This window comes from Rhagoletis pomonella, unplaced genomic scaffold (assembly GCF_013731165.1).
Source record: "Rhagoletis pomonella isolate Grant_MI unplaced genomic scaffold, Rhpom_1.0 Rhpom_scaffold_00005, whole genome shotgun sequence".
Taxonomy (NCBI): Eukaryota; Metazoa; Arthropoda; class Insecta; order Diptera; family Tephritidae; genus Rhagoletis; species Rhagoletis pomonella.
In genome coordinates, this window is record NW_023458559.1 from 65,601,549 (window position 1) to 65,623,283 (window position 21,735).

At 36.2% G+C, this 21,735-nt stretch overlaps 2 protein-coding genes across 2 annotated transcripts in view; one reads left to right on the plus strand and one right to left on the minus strand.

The window, feature by feature from the left end:
* LOC118739356 (calcium-transporting ATPase type 2C member 1-like) overlaps positions 1 to 21,241 on the plus strand; it is a 592,847-nt gene extending 571,606 nt beyond the window's left edge. The window contains exon 3 of the mRNA XM_036470621.1: positions 20,922 to 21,241. Within this exon, the coding sequence (XP_036326514.1) occupies positions 20,922 to 21,241 (320 nt within the window). The remainder of the gene's footprint in view (positions 1 to 20,921) is intronic.
* A 107-nt stretch (positions 21,242 to 21,348) lies between these two features.
* The window catches only part of LOC118740183 (calcium-transporting ATPase type 2C member 1-like), a 61,726-nt gene continuing 61,339 nt past the window's right edge, over positions 21,349 to 21,735 (minus strand). The window contains exon 5 of the mRNA XM_036471679.1: positions 21,349 to 21,360. Within this exon, the coding sequence (XP_036327572.1) occupies positions 21,349 to 21,360 (12 nt within the window). The remainder of the gene's footprint in view (positions 21,361 to 21,735) is intronic.

A 21,735-nucleotide genomic window follows, 5' to 3' on the forward strand; every position in this document is an offset into this window, starting at 1 on the left:
AATATGAATGAAGTTCTCCTGTAGGTATGTATGCATAAGCTCATGCATGTCCTTAAATGCATTTGTGTCGGTATGTATGTATGTATATATTCAACCTAACTAACCATCGCTTGCTTGGTCGCTCGCTTGTTCGAATTAAAACCACATTATGTGACTAGCAAGCAAAATATCCACCTAAAACAAGAAATAATGGCGAGAGCAGAGACCGCAAGAAGCAGCGTCGTAGCAACCGCAAAGCAAAAAGATGTTGCTGTTTTGCGGTGTTGCAAGGGATTTGTGGCAACCAAATAGTCAAACGTAAAATATTTGAGAAATGCATAAATAGCGAGATTTATGTATTTATGTGCATATATGTCTGCATGGTTGTGTTTGAATTTTGCACAGAAAAGCAGAGTAATTCGATAACAAATCGGATTGCATGCATAAATGATATTCAATAAATCGCGAGAAACTTCAAAAAAGCTTGGTTTGCACTTGCATGCATAAATAAGCTAAAGCGCCTAAAAGTATGCTATATTGCAGCAGCATAAGCAGACACTCACTGCCATCTCCTACTATTTACTTGCTCATGCATGCCTTCAGCTGCTTTCTCCACGCCGCACCTTTGCTAGTCGAGTTGAGTGCAACTTTGATAAACAAGATGCAAATAAATTACCGAGTTTAGCGGTGCATAAAAAGTGGAAAAGTCAATTTAAATGTGGAATGCAAAAACAAAAGTAACCAGGTTACAGCGAAGCCAACACAAACACCAGCAGCAGCAGAAGCTATGAAGATGAAGCTATTATGCGCTTCAAAGCGCAGGAGGATGCAGGCGAGTACAGAAAAAAAAGTGATAAGGAAGCAAAATGAAATAAAATCAAAATTTGTGGAGCAGGCAATCTTTTTGCTAACTGTGACAACGCTAAAGCTCTTTGTGAGTTTTATGCTACGCTGTTTCCTATTGCACTTCCATCTTGTGTGGCAGCTAAAAAAAAACAAAGCAGTTGCGCGGCAAGCATCGCTTACCATTACAGACTTGCCAAGGGGCGGCACTATGGAGCCTGCGCTAAAGAAACTTGCTTCCTTCAAAGAAGAAAAAGGAAATCTGAAAAGGAGACAGCTACAAGCGCACTTTCTCCAAATGCAATATATCCGTACCTGCAACTTTTCCATTTGCCAAATTGTTGTTGACAGTTGCCACGGCATAAGGCGTTTGTTTCTTGCATTGCTTGCTAACTAACAAAGTGCAAGTTGCATACGACGGACCATCTTTCTTGCAAGCTTGTCTACTACCAGCGAAGAAGAAGAAGAAGTTGTGTAGCAGCAAGTTGTTGCTCTCCTTTAACCAATTGTTTTTATTTATCCTTCTGTTTACCCTCACAGCATTCGCTGTTTTATTTTTATTAGTTACTCAACTTTTGTTCCAATTTGCCTGCTTGCCGCAATACGTTGCCGTGCTGAATTCTTGCAAAAGCCAAAAGTTAACTATAAACGTATAAATCTACAGTTACGGACACACGCACTCCCCTACATACTGGCGCGTGTCTAATTTTGTACTTTGTAGCTATTTTCACATACATACAAATTTCTGCATCTGAGCTTGGATATCCCATTTGTAATTTCTGACTTCCTCTTGGAAATTTTGTGCCACTCTCTCAAATGCTTATACATATCTATTTGTATGTACGGGTGCATTATTTATAAATCCTTGTATGCAATTTTACAATGTCGTGCAAAAGCAAATTTGGGTTTATTAAGTTCATATGCACTCAAATTCACTTAACTCTCTACCTTTGTTCGCTTTAATACAGTAATAAGGGGCGAAACTTTATAGTGGTCTCTAGCATCTGCACCAACTTTGGCATTGCATGTGGTTGGCCGTACTTTTTATTCGCGTAGTATATTGCATTGCGCTGTTGCTGGAAACTTCTCAAGCGTACAGGGACGCGAATTAGTATAAGAAACTATATTACTGTAAGAATTAGTTTCTGGGTTGGTATATTAATTCCGATATTTTGTAAGGGAATTTCACTACAACGCTCGGTAAAATATACAGCGGCACACCTCGTAACGTGCCGTTAAACTCTTGATATCGCCTTTAAGGCTTAAGCGCTGGGCTTGCATATTGTAGAACATTTACTGGTAGCTCCAGGTTAAACTAAAGTTCCCTTAATACTTAATGACTAGTTGTCTGAAAACTGTCCATCTGCTCATCGAAGCCATAATTAGAAAATATTTCCAAACTCCCACTGTGAAGTATGATAAATAGGAATCGAGGGGACATCGGCATCCCACTGGAACATGTTGCTCCTCGCATATATATTTATATATTTTTCAGTGAAGGAAACATCGAGAGCCTTAACCCTGTCAATGTGGAACTTTAATCTCGCTAAACCTCCTACAAATGCTGCACCGGGAGGCGGTGTAAGTACTAGTTATGTAGTTATGTAGTTCTATCCCAATTCAGTATGTTATGTCCTCCAAGCAGAAAAGATGATGGCCACATTGTTCTATACACTCAGAAAAAACATTCCCTGATGCTAGGAAAAAAGTATATTATTCTAAGGAAATATTACCTTGAAATGGCATGGCAATGACATGGCTGCCTTAATATGAGTAAACGATTTGACTCAGTTTAAGGAAAACACAATTCCTTAGTTGTTAGGACAAATTTACTTGTTATTTCACCCCCCTTGAAAGGAATAAGTATGTCATTTTGCTAGCGGCGCTCAAACAGTGACAGTGGCCGACAGAGCAAAGGTCTGGAGTGCTAGACCAGAGATGCAAGGTTCGAGTCGCAGAGCAGTAAATTTTTATTTTTTTAAATTTATTAAATTGTATTTAAAAAACAAATGTATCTAATTTATTTTTGACGTAGAATACGTCTTACCTTAAGGTATGGGGGCTATGTTCAAATGTTGTAGTTGTAATTTTTAGAGCTTCACAAAAACGCTTATTGCACGAGAACTAATAAAGCGATTTCAAAGAAAAGTGTGGCGTTTCAAAGATAAAATTCCAAACCTGTCGACAGATTCATTTTTGTAAATAACCAATTCGGTTTCTGTCGTAAACACAACGGTAAACATTGCCTTATTTTGTGGTCAATTTTGAGCCTTTAAAGTGCTCTAGCAACTTATTGTTGGCATATATAACTTTCATTTTCGGGATATAGGTTCTTTGGAGCAGTAGAAATATTATCGGGTACAAATTTTATATAAATTTAACAAATATTGAGCATTTTAAGGAAAAAAATTGTTGAAAAAATTTGCAAATTTTTTTCATTACCAAAATGCTCGAAAACCGCTCGAATGATTTTGTTTTTGTTTTCTTTAATCAAAAATTCAAGAGTTTTCCTTTCGTTTGGTATATGGGAAGTATTGGTTGATATCTTCTATATATGTTTATTTTATTCAAATATATGGGCATAAATGATTTTCCATACAAAATCACCTCGTCACCATTTTGCAAACACGTGCATATGTTGGAAGTGTGGGAAGGAGACAAAAAGTATGTATGTGTCCGTAAGTACATATTTCGGGGTTTATCGGTATAATAATCGATACTTTGTCGGTTTTATTACCGATGTTTTTATCGATTTTGCTATCGAAATTTTTATCGATAATGTTATTGATTTTGCTATCGATATTTTCGGAACTTATCGATATAATGATCGGTATTTTTTCGATTTTGTTATCGATATTTTTTCTCGATTTTGTTATAGATATTTTGTTGACTTTGTTGTCGAGTTTGTTATCGACACTGTAATCGATTTTATGATAGATTATTTATCGATTTTGTTATCGATATTTTTATCGATTTTGTTATCGATTTTATTACCGATATTTTTATAGATTTTGTTGTCGGTATTTTAATCGATTTTGTAATCGATATTTTTACCGGTTTTGTCATCGATATTTTTATTGATTTTGTTTACGATTTAGCTATCGATATTATTATTGCTTTCGTTATCGATATTTTCATCGAATTTGTTATCGATATTGTTATTGGTTTTGCTATCGATATTTTCGGAACTTACCGATATAATGATCGATACTTTTATCGATTTTGTTATCGATATTTTTTATCGATTTTGTTATCGATTGTGTAATCGATTTTGCTATCGATTTTGTCATCGATACTTTTATCGGTTTTGTTACCGATATTTTTATCGATTTTGCTATCGATATTGTTATAGATTTTTTTATAGGTTTTATATTCGATATTTTTATTGATGTTGCTATCGATATTGGTATCGATATTTTTATGGATTTTGTTATGGATTTTGTTATCGACTTTATAATCGATTTTGTTATCGACTTTGTTATCGATTTTGTAATCGATATTTTGATAGATTTTGTAATCGATTTTGTAATCAGTATTGTTATCGATTTTGTTATCGATTTTGCTTTCGATATTTTTTCGATTTTGATATCAATATTTTCATCGATTTCTTTATCGATGTTTTTATCGATTTTGCTACCGATATTATTATCGCCTTTGTTATCGATATTTTTTGCTTAGTGTGTGCTTTTGTTTTTTTACTTGGATATGCTCTTAACCATACCACGTATTCTACGTTTAAATTTAGCGGCTGTATCTCCGATACAGCCTGCAGGCCAAGACGAAGGCGCTGGACTGTTCCTTTCTTTTTATGTTATTTGAGTATTTAGGTTTTTCTATATATGGAATAAATTTTACAATTTGTAATTTATATTTAAATTAAAATAAATGACTTACCTTACTCTAACCACCTCCAACCGGATTCGAACCTGCGATCTCAGAACCAGAAGCAGTAGTCTTCACAGGATGCCACAGCCGACATTTGCCAGAAAAGCAATTAACTTTGTTTTAACAGCACTGACAAAATTCAAAATTATTTAAGGAAATTATTACTTACGCTTTGTGTGGCAACATCAAGGCGCACGCCACAAATCGGAGGAGAAGCTCGGCCAAACACTAACTTATGTGTAAGCGCCAATCTATTATTATTATTATTAATTACTAGCAGACCCGGCGAACTTCGTCCCGCCCAAAATTAGATTTTTAATTTAAACATTTTGGTACAACAGTTTCTCCAACAATCCACATTTACGATTTGTACTGCACATTCGTCGGCTAAGACTATCGTTTGGTGGTCGTTTGCCGCCTTAAATAACCGAACGAAAGTGTTATGTCCATGAGAAGATCCCTGGTGGGCACAATGAGCCAGATCTATAGTGAATGTGCCCTAGGAACTTTATCTTATAGTTAGTGGCAATTTCAATATCAATGCGTATCCTTGTTCAACAGCAATATAATATACATACATAAAGTGAGACGAAATACCTTAAAAGCCAGTTTCGCGAAAGTAATTTAAGTGAAGAATTATGTTTTTCTGTCAGGTTCTATATTAAATTCAACTAAGTAAATAAATTTTCATTAAATTGCTTTCATGAAACTGGCTTTTAAGGTATTTCGACAGGTGGTGATTTGAGATTTACCACTGCACAACTCAACACTGGTTTCTTCGAATGAGGCTCTAACGCATAATAATATTGGCAAATCACATCCATTGGGTCAATCGTAACACACGAGAGTTCAATATACTCAATAGTGCAACGGGTCGATTTAGTCTGACATTCACGGCACCTTTTTTTCACTTTTTAGATTTTTAGTAGTAACTCGACCTCAGCACCGTTTCTAATACATGTTTTGAATGTTCGCCAAATCGGATCATAAAAAAATTTTTAGTACTAACTCAACTCCAGCGCCAACTGGCGGATTACTTTTCCACGCCCCCTTTTTAAAGAGCCGTTTTTTCTCAATGAGCATGTGATTAATTTCATATATCTCCACACGAAGTGTTCCAGTACTGTACCACGAAAACTTCCAGAGATATGCAGTATGAAATTCGGCTTGTATGGTAGGTGCCACGACCCCTTTTCCAATAGCTCCATATTTTCTACATGACTATGCGATTAATTTCATATATCACCACACCAAGTTCCAGTACTCTACCAAGAACAATTATAGAGATATGCAATAAGAAAAATTCGACTTGTATGGGAGGTGCCATGCCCATATAAAGTTCCAGTACTCTACCATGAACATTTCTAGAGGTACTTATTATGAAAAATTCTGTTTGTATGGGAAGTGCCACGCCCCCATTTCAAATAGTCCGAATTTTTCTCCATGAGTATGCGATTGATTTCATATATCTCCATACCATGTTCGAGTACTCTACCATGAACACTTTCAGAGATATGCAGCATGAAAAATTCGGTTTTATGGAAAGTGCCACGCCTCCTTTTCCAATAACCACAATTTTTTTTCATGAGCATGCGATTGGTTTGATATATCTGCATACCAAGTTAGAGTACTCTACCATGAACACTTCCAGAGATATGCAGTATGAAAAATTCGGTTTCTATGGGAGGTGCCACGCCCCCTTTTCCAATAACCACAATTTTTCTCCATGAGTATGCCATTGGTTTGATATATCTGCATACCAAGTTAGAGTACTCTACCTTGAATACTTCCCGAGATATGCAGTATAAAAAATCGGTTTGTATGGGAGGTGCCACGCCCCCTCTTCCAATAACCACAATTTTTCTGTATGAGTATGCGATTGGTTTGATATATCTCCATGCCAAGTTAGAGTACTCTACCATGAACACTTCCAGAGATATGCAGTATGAAAAAATTGGTTTGAAGGGGAGGTGCCACGCCCCCTTTGCCAATAACCACAATTTTTCTCCATGAGTATCCGATTGGTTTGATATATCTCCATACCAAGTTAGAGTACTCTACCATGAACACTTCCAGAGATATGCAGTATGAAATATTCGGTTTGTATGGGAGGTGCCACGCCCCCTGCACCTAGCGGTATGAAATATACTTTACATCCGATTCTCATACCTACCAAATATACACAAAAAATTTCATAAAGATCGGTCCAGCCGTTTCGGAGGAGTTCGACCACTAACACCGTGACACGAGATTTTTATATATTAGATTACTTATGTTGAGGAAATTAATGACGCCCTATTTTTAAATTAAGGCAAAATTTCTGAAATTGAGTAAATTTTTCGTTATATTAAGGAACAAACAGTAACTCGAAAATAAGGATACAGTTTTCTTGATTTAAGGAAATGCTTTTTACTGAGTGCATAACATATGTATGATTCCAACACGACAACCTATCTTTTACTATGCAGTGCTAAAGACAATTTATAACAATTGTGCTTTTCCAGGCCGAGGCGTGTGGCCGGAGTCAGAAATAATGACACATATTTACATTTAATCTTTTCTTCATTCATCAGTTTTGCTTTATAAATTTTCTAACAATTTTTTTCTCATTTATTAGTTTTGTTTTTTAAACTTTCTAATAGCATAAATTCATACAATATTAAATCCAACGAATCTAAGTATTTCAGTGAAGCAAGATAGGGAATGCATTTTAATTTGCAGTAGAGGTTCCCATCATATCCCATATTAGGAAGTGCCTTTACTTAATTTTAAATTTAGAATGCATTTAAGTAAAACCATTCTGTGTCCAACTTCCTCCTTATTTGTTTTCTGTTTCTATGAAGTAGAAAAACAAAAGACCACTCACAACTAAATAGCTGGGGCAACCAAATCTCACTCGCCAACCTGCGGCCATTGCGATAAATTCCACCTGTAAACTAAACTTTTCAGCACTAGCTATTTTTACGCTTAGCATTCAATTCCCACTTGCCAAATTCGTGAACTGATTGTGAAATTATTTGCTTGCTGTTCCCATTAAAACCAATTGAAAGTACATATTTTCTTCCCCCAGTGGCATAATAGTTAAGTCCATAAACTATATTGACCCTCTACAACACCACACCCCAACACGTACGCTTGCACACAGCAGCACACTTATACATACATATACATATATGTTGCATGCAATATAACCCCGTTGTGCCGACCGACCCAAATCGGGGTCATTGTATTAGTGTCGCAAAGCAATCATACCGTGCAATTCTTCTCTGTTTGTCCTTGCCAAGAATTGGCATTCTACGATTGTGTGTCCACCAGGCAGCTTCCTTTCTTGCATTGCTGATTTCACTACTACAATTTTTGTTTATTTGCTATTGCATAATCCCACTGTGCGCTTGCAATTTGCCACTCTATTTCCCTCGAATATGTACTCAACCACCTTTGTTTGCGTTTTGGTTAGTGCAAGTTTGCAGCTCCCTTCGCAATTTGTCTACATCCTTAGCACCGATCTCTTCATGTCTTCGGTGTCTATTGTCTTGTGTATTGTTTTGTCATGTGATTAACACGTCTTCGTTCACTTGTTCGTGGCCATTGATTTCGTTCTGAGTCGCTCTGAGTTTTAATTGCTGCCTGTTTTGCGCTTTTTGGTCTCTTATCTTTACCGCTCTTCCTCTGCGCGAACGTATAAATAAACATACATACATATATTTTGATTACTTTTTTGTGCTGTTTGTGCTGTTGTGTATACATACATAGTAAATAGATGCAGTAGTTCCTAGTTGTAGTAGTTCCTTGTGATAGGTTGCGTAAATATTTGTGGGCGGTAAACAGGTAGTATAAATAACATTCAGAATACACAAACTTCAGTTGTAAATAAATAGAATTGAATTTGCAGACATAGTAGAGGAAGGAGCTGCCAAGGAGAACAATTTAAGTCAACATAGAAACACTTGAATAGTGACACTTGAAATTACAAGTGCGTGTAAATTTATTATGTCGTCGATGTTCCATTATTTGCGCTCTTCCGAAAACCGGGTTTTAAGTTAACCAAAATTACAACATGCCTGCTAATATGTGGTCTAAGATCAGACACAGGCACGACCTTCGCCCACCAGTTTAATGGATGAGACGTGAAGTACGCCGAAACACGTAGGAGAAAGAGGAAACGCAGTTTGCCTTTTAATATACATATAATATATATATAAAATCTATTTTGTATGAAATTTAACGTGTTAGTAAATACTTCAGCTCAATCAACACCCTTTCCCCTACCACCCTAAAACCATCGGATCTGGCCTGACGTTAGATGATAATTAAGTCGACTCACTAATTCAGAAAGAGTTTAGAAAAAAAAAACAGTGAAAGATTTTCGTTAGATTTTTCTTTTATTTTTATACTAGTGTGCTAGTGCACATGGATTCTTTGATTCTTACGACTGAGTATCATTGGTATGGCCCTGCAACTTCAAAAAAAGTGTTGCACCATCAAATCACACGTATATTTTCGGTATGTTTACGTAACCTCTGTGAGTGATAATCATAGCCTCAAATTGTTCATACAGATGTTTCGGCTTCCTGATATAATCACATTTCGTTCACATCCAAATAGCTCAATTTAGCTCAAAACCAATAAATTATCATTGTTCTATAGTACTCACCGTGGGGTAATTGATTGACTAGGATTCTTCTGTATACTTTTACGGACGGATGGTAGACTGATTGTTTATTGAATCGTTCGTCTCGAATTCGGTCACCAAACATTGGAGAGGCTACTTAGGAAGGCCACGGCACCTACTGTAAAATGGCCAATGTAATGTTTGCACTAGAAAACTTGCTTTTCCTAAAAATTTTCTCTTGTTCAAAGTATGAGTCAATCATTTAAAAAGTCTTCCATAAAATATGGCGTAGTGCTCTTTTAAATTCTACCCACTCTAGAGCTCGTTAACCTTGGGTAGAGCTCTAAAGATCAATGAAGGGAAACATGCAAAAAATCTTCAGTGTTTCAGTGTAACGAGCGAGCACTCTGCTATGGGCTGGATAACTGAAGAGCCGGTGCAGGCTAGAGCATACCCGTCTCTAAAAGTCACTCATAATGCTCGTGCTGGTGAAAGGCGCCGAAGCACGGACAATAAAAACATCTGATGAGGCGGCACTTGGAGTTCTCGAGAGAGAGAGAGAAATGCTGCGAAAGATGGAACGATGGGCTGTCTAGAAATACACAAGTCAAATCAAAACGAATAGATAATATGCGGATTGCTCATTGAGACTACTTTTGTAGGAACTGTAAGGGGAATTCGAGACCTTATAAACAAAGTTTATTGAGGCCTTAAGCAGAATTAGATTACAATTTGTATTTGTAAATCATATGGTGCGATAAAAATAAGGAAGAACCAGTTTTCGTAGTGCCGATTCCGAAGGAGTACCCATGAGTGCGTTCAAACCACATTCTGGTTTTGTCAAGTCCCTCAAATTTTCTTCTATATCTGGACAGATTTTCCAAAATTATTAAAGAGCCAGTTTAGTGAGGAGAATATTAAGGTGAAAATAACTGGATCTTCTTCCTATTTTTTGCCTATTTGTATGTCTTTTCGCGAGCATTGGAATGCAATGTATATTCTGCCTGAAAAATATCTCTTGATACCACGATAGTGCCCGATGTCCTCATGAAGAGAATTGTTCACTTAACTATGACCGCGATTCTTTCTTCTGAGACTGAGTCGGGAAAATTTTTCTAAACCCCCTAGTTTAAAGACTAAGTATACGTAAGCTATCGTGGCTATCACTAGTTGACCTAAAATATTTAAAATTTTCCCACGCATTTGGTCACTCCAATATTTTCTCACAGTGCACTATGTCTCAAGCACCGCACCTATGGGTATTGTTACCAGTATTTCACGCAAAACAAAACGAAGTAAAAGTTTGTACGCCAATATTCTTCCTGTACATCGCCTGGATATTTTTTTTTACACTGCACTATAACGTCGGCAACTGATTGCTGTGTCGCTCGAGTTCTTCGAGCTCCTATTTACTGCTTGCGACACATAAATTCATACATACATACACACGAATTTTTCAACACGTTTGTTTGTTTATTTATTTTGCGACTTTGTTAGTTTGCTTATTTAGCTGTGTTGTTGTTGCGTCAAAGTTTTGCTGTGCTGGATAGCGCGCATATCCTACAAGTAGGATGCAACTGTACAAAGACACTCTAGATGTAAATATGTATGCCTGTTAAGTGTTGCCACTCAGCTGGATGATAGTTCTGGAAATTTGTGCTAAACTAAAATCGCTAGCAGTAGTTTTGAATTATTAGCTGATTAAATTGATTCGTTTTTAATGCATATGTGTGAAACCGAAATCGTTCCTTTAAAGTGCTAGGGCGAGAAATGTGTGTCAGTGTTTCTTTTCACTACCCCCAAATGAGTTTCTTTCTTTGCTTCAGACTTCTTTTTTCTTACATTGCCTTTGCTCACATTTTCAATCAAACTTATTAATTCATTTCTGGATTCCATGCGCTCATCGCTGGGTAATGAGCTTTTTCTCCTTCCACGCCATCTGCTCGCTCGCTGCGTTTTTAACTTCTTCGTTCATTTCCTCACTTTTTCAAGTGCTCACTTTTGTCATTCGCCTCTTCAGTTGCAGTTAGATCTGCGCGCATTGTTTGTTAGTCAGTTTTTGTTTGCGAATTTTCACGCTTTTCAACGTTACTCCCTCTTTCCCACAGTAGCTCATAATTTTTTCGTCCTTCGTGCTTTCGCAAGTCAGTTGTTATTTTCATTTTAACTATTGTTTGCTTTTTAATAATTTTTTGCAGCGCCATGCGAAGTGAAGAAAAGTTATTACTACGCGCGCTATTCTTCTTCTTACCCTTCTTCGTCTTCTTGCCCCTCGACTTGTTATTCTGTGAGTGTCTCCTACATAATGACTATGATAATTATCATTAGTTCATTTTCTGCTGTTGCTGTTGCCGTTGCCGTTGCTTCTGCTGCTGCCTTCCTCCTTTGTTTTACTTCGCTGTAGAGCTTCTACCTTTCTTCCGTACTCCGCCCGCGCAACTGTCACACTTCCGTCCGTTGCATGCAAGGCTCTCACTCGGATGCTCATTGTTTATACGCGCGAATTAATGCAAATGTCCTTGTGCCTTTCGGCACTTTTGCGCGCAAGGACAATGACGATTGTATTTGAATAAGATATTTCGCTTGTTTGCCCAGCGTTTTTGTTTTTTTTCGTTTCGGTTTTTGTTATTTACTTTCGCACTAACTGTTATCGAAAATCTACTATGAAATTTATTGAGTGGAAAATATCTAAAGAGTAGAGTTGCAGTGAAAGGATTATTAAGTATCCATGAATTGTTCAGTGCGTTTATGCTTTCATAATTGAAATTGAAATTCGTTGTTAAAGTATTAATTTCCACTCACTGAGTGCTAATAGAGTGTTTACATATTTGCTTTGGTATTGAATTTTTTTTTTGAAAGAATCACCAATTCAGAGGAAAGGAAATTAGGTACTGTGTGTTTCATATGAAAGCTTCAGGGAATGCGTATGTATGATTTCTAATATTTCCATAGGGCAATAACTGCCGGTTTCACCAGCAATTTAAGTAAAAAATGATTTTTTCCCTTCTGTCAGTTGTCACAATAAATACAAAAAAAAAAAAAAAAATAAAAATCAATTTCACTGGCTATAAATGGTTAAAATTTTAATGAAACATTTTCGAATGGATATAGACAAGTTTTATGAGTAGAATATGTTCAGCTTACAGGATAACCAAACTTCCCAAATATGGCAAAGGCAGATTTTTTGTATACCAACTGTATAAATTGAAATTTTGAAATACTTCGGTATATTATTAAACGTGCGATATACTATGTGCTTCATAAGAAAACATCACGGCATTTTTAATGGCACAGTTTTTTTTGTCTGTTAATGTCCAATTCCGGTTTTACACTGTGCACCAAGTGATGGTTTTAATAAAAAAGTTGGACATTGTAAAACCGGTATCATTACCTTAAACACAAAAGTCATTAATGCGGCATGGAAATGACAAAAAAGTATACGATTTAAAAAATGCCATTTGGAAAAAGACGGAATACAATTTTGGTGAACATCTTGAACCGTATGCATAAAAACTAAACAAATGCTTTTACTTAAAATTTCATACCTTTCACTTAAATGTATTTGAACAAATCGAGTAAAAGCTCTGAAATTTTAACACAAAATATTTGTTTAGGTTTTATGCATTTGGCCCCATGACAGTGGTATTTTTCAAAACCCAAAATTGTCATTAAAAATTTTGTCTGCTCGACAAACCATTTAAAAACTCGGCACATACAAAAAATTCGGCCTAATTGTAGGCACTGAAATAGTAAAAATTTCGATGATTAACAGCCGGTTTACCAGCAATTTAAATAAAAAATGACTTTTCTTTGCGTCAGTTTTCATATTAAATTCGAATAGCAAAAATCATTTTTCACTTAAATTGCTTTCTTAATTTGTTAGTCCATAAATTAAGCAGTGAAAAGGTCGCCAAAACCATCATCATTCTTAAATTGCTTTCGTGAAACCAGTTACAAGTGGGACATAACATTTTTAAAATAGTAAAAATTATTTGTAATGCCTAGTTTCCATTAGACATTGGAAAAATAAAAACTATATTTTTAGTTATGTGGAAACAGATTTAGTGACAATTATTTTTAAAGTAGTGACACGAATATTTAGAAATGCATACATACATATAACTTTAGTAAAAACACAGTTTTTGGATTTAAGTGCCTGGGTAGTGAAAATTCGGCATAAAGTTCAACTGTTCAGTCATTTAAGGTCTAGTTGAATGCGGGCATAATTTTTTGTTGGTATTTGGCGTTAGTTGCATAGTGGAAATTCGGCATAGTCCAGAATAAATTTTCTTTACAAGGTTTTTTTTTTGTGCTATTGCATAATTTAGTTCTTTCCCAAAACGATCTCAATTTAGTAGATATATATAAAATTTCCAGCTGGGGCGTCCATTTTTAGCAGGCAGTCGAGAAAACGGCTCTTATTCAGATAGGAATCCAATTGAAATTTAACTTGAACTTATTTCAATTAGGGCTATGTTATGATGACTGTATTACCGACGACCAGTTGGATGTCCAGGCTAGTTCTACATGTTCTCTATATTCTACGGTTTCTGCGGTAGCCGATTGGAGAGAACTGCGTAGCACAACTAAGTAGAACCCAGATTCGGTCTCCACTCAGAGGAATACTTAAAAATCGCTTTTTATTCATATTTACAAGTATATTTATTTTTAATATTGCATTAAATTTTTATTTTTATGTTACTTCAAATAATTTCTTTGAGTTAATTTAATTTTTAAAATTTAATCTCATTAAAAAACCAACATCTATAATTTCATAAAGAAAAAAATAAAAGTTATAGTTAAAGCATACAAAAAAAATGTTAGAAGATTCGAACCCAGTTTGTCAGGGTATAATTTTGATCAGATCAACTGCGCGTCTTTTCGGATTAACGTTGTCCTCTGTCTGTGCTATAAGCTGTCTAGTCACGATTTGCCAATATGGGTTCGAAGGACAGACACTGTTTGTTATTAAATTTTTTTTTATGCATTTTTAATTGTTATTTATTTATTTATATTTTTTTTTTTTATTACATATGTATATGTATGTATGTACCTGCATAGACAGAGTGTCAATTATCTTCTGCTAATATTTCATTGCGAAATTCTGCTTATCGCCGGCTCGTTAATCGCTTTGACAACCGCATACTAACAAGCAGGAAAATATGAATTTATGATTTTCATGCTCATTTTCTATCAAAAGTAATTGTCATTGAAAATTCATTGCATTGCATTATTCACCCATTTTCCAGAAAACTTTGTAGTCACGGCTGTCCATGGCATTCTGCTGTTTGCTGTCCTCTAAAATTTTCGTTGCCATACACAATACAGCTGCAATAGCTGCAGTAGTTAATAAATGATGTTGCGTTTTGGCACAAAAAGCACCCAACAACCACCACCAGCAACCCAACAACCACCACCACCAACAACTGCCACCAGGCAGCTAGCCAGGCACCCAGCCAATTGTTGCATAATTTACTTACTTGCTGTTGCAATTGCAATTTCAATTGCTAAGTAAAATATCATTGCTGCATAAATAAAGTTGATGATTTTGCAACGGAAACAATTAAAATCATTAAACAACAGCAAAATGAACACGCAAAGAGTTAATTTATGTACTTTGACTGTACCAAATGCCATTGGGTCTTTGATGGACACCCTTTGCAGCCAGTTGATTATTCGGCAGTGACCATCGAATTTTGCTGATTTATGCGAATATCAAATTGTTGTCATGCAGTTTATTGATGAACTCATCCACTCAAAGTATGTGAGTGCAAGTAAATATGCACATACATATGTATGTATCTATATATGTACCTCTATTATCGTATTATTGCAATAATTTTCGCAATTGGAGTTAATTGTGCGTGAAAATTTAATTTAATTTAATTTAATTCCATTCCCTTAATTCGTGTGCCTGTTTGATTTTAATTATACCTACAGCAATGCAGTGTAGACACTTTGTGTTTTAATGCGCTTAACGATCTTATATTTTCACTTGAGTGTATTCACAAAGCACGTACAAGTGATTATTGAATATCTGCGGCTATTCACTCTCGGCTAGAAAGGCCTTTATATATGTATGTATTCATACATACATATGTACGAGTAAGTACTACTTATTTTTATAAAAAAGTATATATATCTGTTATCTGATTACTGTTGTATGTAAGTCATAAACATAATAATTGAGTCATACTTTTGACAATTCAAATTAAAGTCAAAGATACGAAGGTACTTGAACTTTTTTAAGTAACTCGTGTTTTAATCAGTAGACGTTGCAAGTGCCTTGTCCGAAAAGGTTGTTGAAAAATATCCATTCATACATACATATGTATGTATGTGCTTTGTCCATTGTTGAGGCCATAAGAGCGAGAGTAGCCTATCTACGAAAAAAAATGGATTTGAATAATAAGAAAAAGAAATGCTGTTAATATCTAACACCGCGCGATAGTAAATTTTACACACAAAAAAAATTAATATATTCGCGAAACTATATGTAAATTATAGTAAAACTGCGTACTTAGTTTTTATCTCTGACGTGAGGTTTTTTAAAGGACTTTCAAATTTAAAAAATAGGATTATTTAAAAAAAAATATTTAAAAAATTCGGTGCAATGTATGATAACAACAAGGGTATCATAAAAAAAAATTCTGTAGAATTATAACAGGATAAATTTTTTGGTGCATAAGGACGTATATAAGATATGGAAAATGTCTTTTACAAGTTTTGTGCTTAAATGTCCTTGCAAATTTGCAATATTATTATTATTTTTTTTAATTATTGTTTTGGGGACTAATATACGCACGACCTCATCATCGAATTTCGTCCTGCAAACTTTATTAACTTAAGAATATTGTAAACCAAAAAAACTTTATTGTTTTTAAATTCTACAGAATTTTCTCTCTTCTTGAGACATACCGAGGGGTTGTATGCGCCTCTAAGCACTCGGGTATAACAATCGGGAGTACATGAGAAGATCTTGTCAGATCGATTTTCTTTACTTAATTATTCATATATGTATGTATATGTGTTGAGTTTTTACCCTTTGAATTAAATTTTAAGTCAGTTTTTGGAAGAAAAGTTCAAGATTTCTAGGCTCTGGTTCGAATTACTTTTGCTGATGTACTTAAAATAAAGGTGTATAGATAAAATCGACCTATTCTGTCCGATTCGACTTATTGCGGCATTTTTTGTTTTTACGAACGGTATGGCTGCGAGAGGGAAAAACGTTAAATCAGAGAGGATGTCCAAGCTGAGGTTTATACTTTGAATTGAGTAGAATATTCCTGTAAGTTTGGAATTAGTCTTAAAGCTAGACTAGGACCTTAAGTATCAGTCTTTTGTGATACCATTAGGAAGGGCACTGCTTACTTATAGCGATATTTAGGGTTGGTTGCTAACACTAACTGCATGTCGACATATAACAGTGAGCCGATAACAATGTCGAACCTGTAGTTAGTATTAACCAGGCGTTTGCTGTTCTGGCACGAGCACGGTTGCCACAGTTGGTTGTTTCTAACCAAACTTGGTTTTTTTTATTTTATTTTTCGAATTTTGTTATTTGGTAGTTTTTTCTTTGATTTGTTTTTTTTTTTAAATTAGAAATTAGCATTTATTGCAAACTGAGTGTCAGAAATGAATAAATTAATTTTTAAAATTCTTGTTTTCAATGCAACATCCCAGCCAGCAAAATATCCGGAAATGTATTCGAAAATGCAAACCATTTGTATAAAACCCTGATGTTTCATTCGTTTTCCGATTCCTTTTTCGGTAATTTTTTGGATGAATTCTCGAAAATAGTTGTCAAACGGATACGCCTTCCTGAAATTTGTCTTAATTCAATTTTTCGTTGAAAACGATTTCATTCCTAACTTCACAGAAGCTTTTTCACAATTTTAAGATTCAGGAATTATTTCAATTTTAATAAATACATTTATACACATATGTATACAATTTTAATGTGTTGCTTTTGACGGCATTCGAATCTGGAAACGGCCTGAAAGCTAACAAATAGTAGCACGCATCTCTGCACACCCAGCTACTGGCGAATACGTATAAATACATGTTCTTAAACACTCAGTGTGAACATATATTTTAAAATTATTGTTTTAAAATAACATGATGAGATTTTTCGGAACAAAACCAACAAATTTGTTTTTTTTCAAATTGGTTGGTTATTTTTTTTTAACAAGTGGCAACCGTGGACACGAGACTTATCTGAGAGAGAGTGAGAGAGAGAGAGAGAGTACTTGGCAATTGCTTTTTATTACTTTGAATTCGTTAGACTAATGATAAATAAAGATAAGGTTGGGGCAATATGACTTCTGAAGTGATTCGATAGAAAAATTCTATAGCAAACACATAAACTCTTGCGCGTTAAGGTTAGTGAATACCCCAGAACAATAAGCTCTTTGAGCTGTCCTATATCTTCACGAAAGATCAGCGTGTAGCCGTAGTCTACCTAACCAGAACAACCCAGATCTATATCTGGACAAGGACTGTCTCTGGAATCAGTTTTTCCTCAAGAACTGGTTAGGGAAATTTATGCTGTTACAAGAACAACAACATCAGCCTGTAATCCATAAGCAGTCGGACTGACTATTTCCAAAAATTTTAATGTATGAAGTGAAGAAAGATCTGGACGAGTTTAAAAGTTAAACTTGTTAAAAGTTAAAAAAATTTTAGAGAAACATTTTTCTCTGAGCAGTAGCCTGTAGCAGCTTGGCTGAATCCGAGTTATAAGTTACCATACATTTGTCGGTGCATCATAGAATTGAGTAACAAAATTCAATGTGGTATACTCAGCATCTCTTCATATTGTTTATCCACAAATAATATCATTTAAGCCACTGTCCCGAAAACTTTAAAACAAACTTGCACCTATACAAACGCTCCAAAACAAATACTTTTATTAGCCTTTGAGAGAATGTTTCAACAATAAAATGTGTGAACATTTAAAATTATTGTATTACCAACACCACCTGCTGCGCCAGCAAGCAAGCAGGCGAGCGAGCTCAGCACTGCATAGAAAGAGTGAGAGACAATTAATGCAACTCGACAGCATGGTAGACAATAACAGGAAATGCGATTACACTTCCGGAGCAATAGACAAGTAGCAGGCAGAAGGACCCTTCGAATGCAATGCAATAATAGCGCCAGCTGCAAGCAAGTGCATGCGCTTATGTGTGAGTGTTCATGTGAGCTGATGTCTATGCGAGTGTGCTTGCTTGTGTGCGGCGTGAACCCATGCATTTTCGTTTTGTAACAGTTTTGAGAAAAACAGCAGGACACCCAACCCAGCATGATGAACGAGTGTAAGTATGAAAGTTGCAGCTAGGAAGGGCAAGGTATTGGGTCGGACAACCGTATCTAGTGAGCTAGAAGCTTAAATCATACCTGACAAGCATAGGAATTTAAGCCAGCGTGCTGGAGAGAAAAATCGCAAGCAGAGCTGAGTAGGAAACTTCACGTTGCATTTTGTAAAATTCTATTTAGGAAATATACTCTACTTTGTACGTGTAGGATTTGACAAAAGCCTGAATTATTTCACTTCACTTAAAGTGCGAGAAAAGTCGTTGTAAGTATGTATGTAGTTGCAAACAGCACTCGTCATACTTGCTGCTCCACGTCTTCTACCACTACCGTAGTAACGTTGCAACACGTAAAAATTAAAATTCCAATAGTCACCATTACAGTGACTTTGATTTCACAGCAGACAGTAAAAAGTGCGCGGACACGTTGTCGATAATATTGAAAAACGCCGGAAATGGCAATGGAAGTCGTGCACAAAGCAAGCAGAGAAAGCATAGAAAGCAGGAAAAACGCACAAAAATGGCAATTGTAAATTCCAAATGAAAAACAACGCCCTTTCAACAAAATGAGCTGCAATGCAATGGTGTGTGGCAGTAATCAAGTGGCAAACCACCCGCAGGCAGTCACACAAATGCAGACAACTCTATGCGGCGCATTTGTACATTCCTAGCGGTGTGGCAAGCTCAAGAGCGGGCAAATCAAGCCCACAATAAACGCACTGCACTCCCGTTTTGGCTGCGGGCGATAATACAAAGCGCAGCAGCAAAAACGAAACGAGCAACATTAACTGATAAGGTATGCCGTTGTCGGAGTAAATTTCTCAAGCGTAAACAAAAAGAAATCAAACAGAAATTAAAAACATGAAGCGTAGTGGGAGTGGGAGTGTAATGTAAAAAGAAGAAAAAGACTATGTAGTCCGCCGCCTTTAATGTCTCAATGAAATAGTTTTAGTTGGAGCGGCGCTTTTCAAAGAAACTTGCTAATGCAGAGAAAGAAAACTTGTGAAATATTTATAAATGGAAAATGCTTAAATGAAGGTGAAGGGAAGTAAGAAGGTAAAGAGAAGAGAAATGGCTGTTGCTGTGTGAGCGTGAGCTTCAGAAAGCGGAGCAGGGCACCGCACCCGACTGAGGCAGCTAAAAATTTCACGGTTTGAACCGTCCCGTTCAGGTAGTAAACAAGGCCAACCTAACTCAATCCACAATTAGACTTATAGATATTGAATACTGATATTAGGCAATATGGAGTGCACCAACAATCACGTACACGGGGCACAGAGTGTACGATTTTAGAGTGTCGATGGACAAAACCGCAAATCTCTTAATAGGAGTAAGATAAAAATATGGAAAAATATCGGTTCGAAAGCTGACAAAATGGCCTGTAAGAGAAAAATTGTTTCATTATATAATCATTATATTCAACCGCCAAAAAAATATCGTAGAAAAATTTACTTTCGAAAAAATGAATACTTTGCTGGCTAACTCCAACAAGAAATTAAGTTTTTTTGTTTTATGGACTTTTGTTGTAGACCAAGGAAACCAAATTTGCTGCCAAAAGTTCACTAAAAAATCTTATAGATGCTAATTTTTTAAATATATGGCCTAAGTGTGTTCTTATTCTGTGCTGGATGGGGTGCGAAGGTTCTGTTTATCTGACAGGACACGGCAAGTATAGGTAGAATGGACTCTTTGAGAGATAAACTACAGCTTTTGAGCCCTCCTGGAGAACAATCTAGAGCATATCGTCACTAGACACGACTAAAAGCGCGAGCTAAAATGTTGATCGCAAAAAATACGCATAAAAACTTCAGCGAAGAAAGACTCTTAACATAGTTCACGGCGAGAAAGCCGCGTAAAAATTTTTGCGGGCGAAGAAAGCCGCGTAAACTTATTTTCGCTGTCAACTATGTGTGCGGTTGTAACAGTATGACAATTCTCCAAAGAGTTTTTGAGGAATGATGCTGAAGTCTCAGTCGTTGGCCAGGTATAAATCTATGTTTACGGGTCTTACTTCGCCGAAGTATTTATTAAGCGCTTTTTTCGTAAAAAAATTTGTACGCGTCTTGTTTCGCCGTCAAAGCTCTAGCGCGCCTTTATTCATGTCCAGTGACGATGTATAATTTGATAAAATTGTAGAAAAATTGTCATTCCCGTCGATTCTAACTAATGGACCCTAGGGTTGTTGGAAAGTTATAGCGTTATAGCCTCCTTTAATTCCTTCACTTGCGCGAAAAAAACTCAAAAATAATTTTTCACTATGTTTAACTGATGAATATTTCTTTTCTTTTCAGCGAATCTCATTGGAATCGACACAATTCATCAGCAAACGCTCTCCGGTCAAGAAATGGACCAACTGAATGAACACCAACTGGATAAGGTCGCCAATAATGTGAGTGTTTTCTACCGTGTCACACCGCGTCATAAGCTTGCGATCGTCAAATCACTACAACGCACTGGAAATATTGTCGGCATGACGGGCGATGGTGTCAACGATGGCGTGGCATTGAAGAAGGCTGATATCGGCATTGCTATGGGTAAAAATGGCACGGATGTTTGCAAGGAGGCTGCTGATATGATACTAGTTAACGATGATTTTCACACCATCATGTGAGTAGACTTTTATGAGTTGTATGATGTACTCGTAAGAAACTTGTAGAGAGAGAAAGAGATATCCCGGGATTTATTTATGCATCATATCTAAAAAAATGAGTCATTAGTTTAACTAATTATCTGGAATTGAAATTATTGTGTTCCATTCCTAGTTCTCCATTGCATGATTTTATCCACTCTTCCCATTACACTCTGAAGCCCCATATCTCCGATTTGTTATTAATTCTTTCCCTTTATCTTTTCCCAACTCAGCGCTGCCATCGAGGAGGGCAAAGCGATCTTCTACAACATTCGCAACTTCGTACGTTTCCAGCTGAGTACCTCGATTGCCGCTCTCTCATTGATCGCGCTCGCTACTCTCATGGGCATCGCAAATCCCTTGAATGCAATGCAGATACTCTGGATCAACATAATTATGGATGGACCACCCGCACAATCGCTTGGCGTCGAACCCGTTGATCACGATGTACTCAAACAGAAGCCGCGCAATGTCAA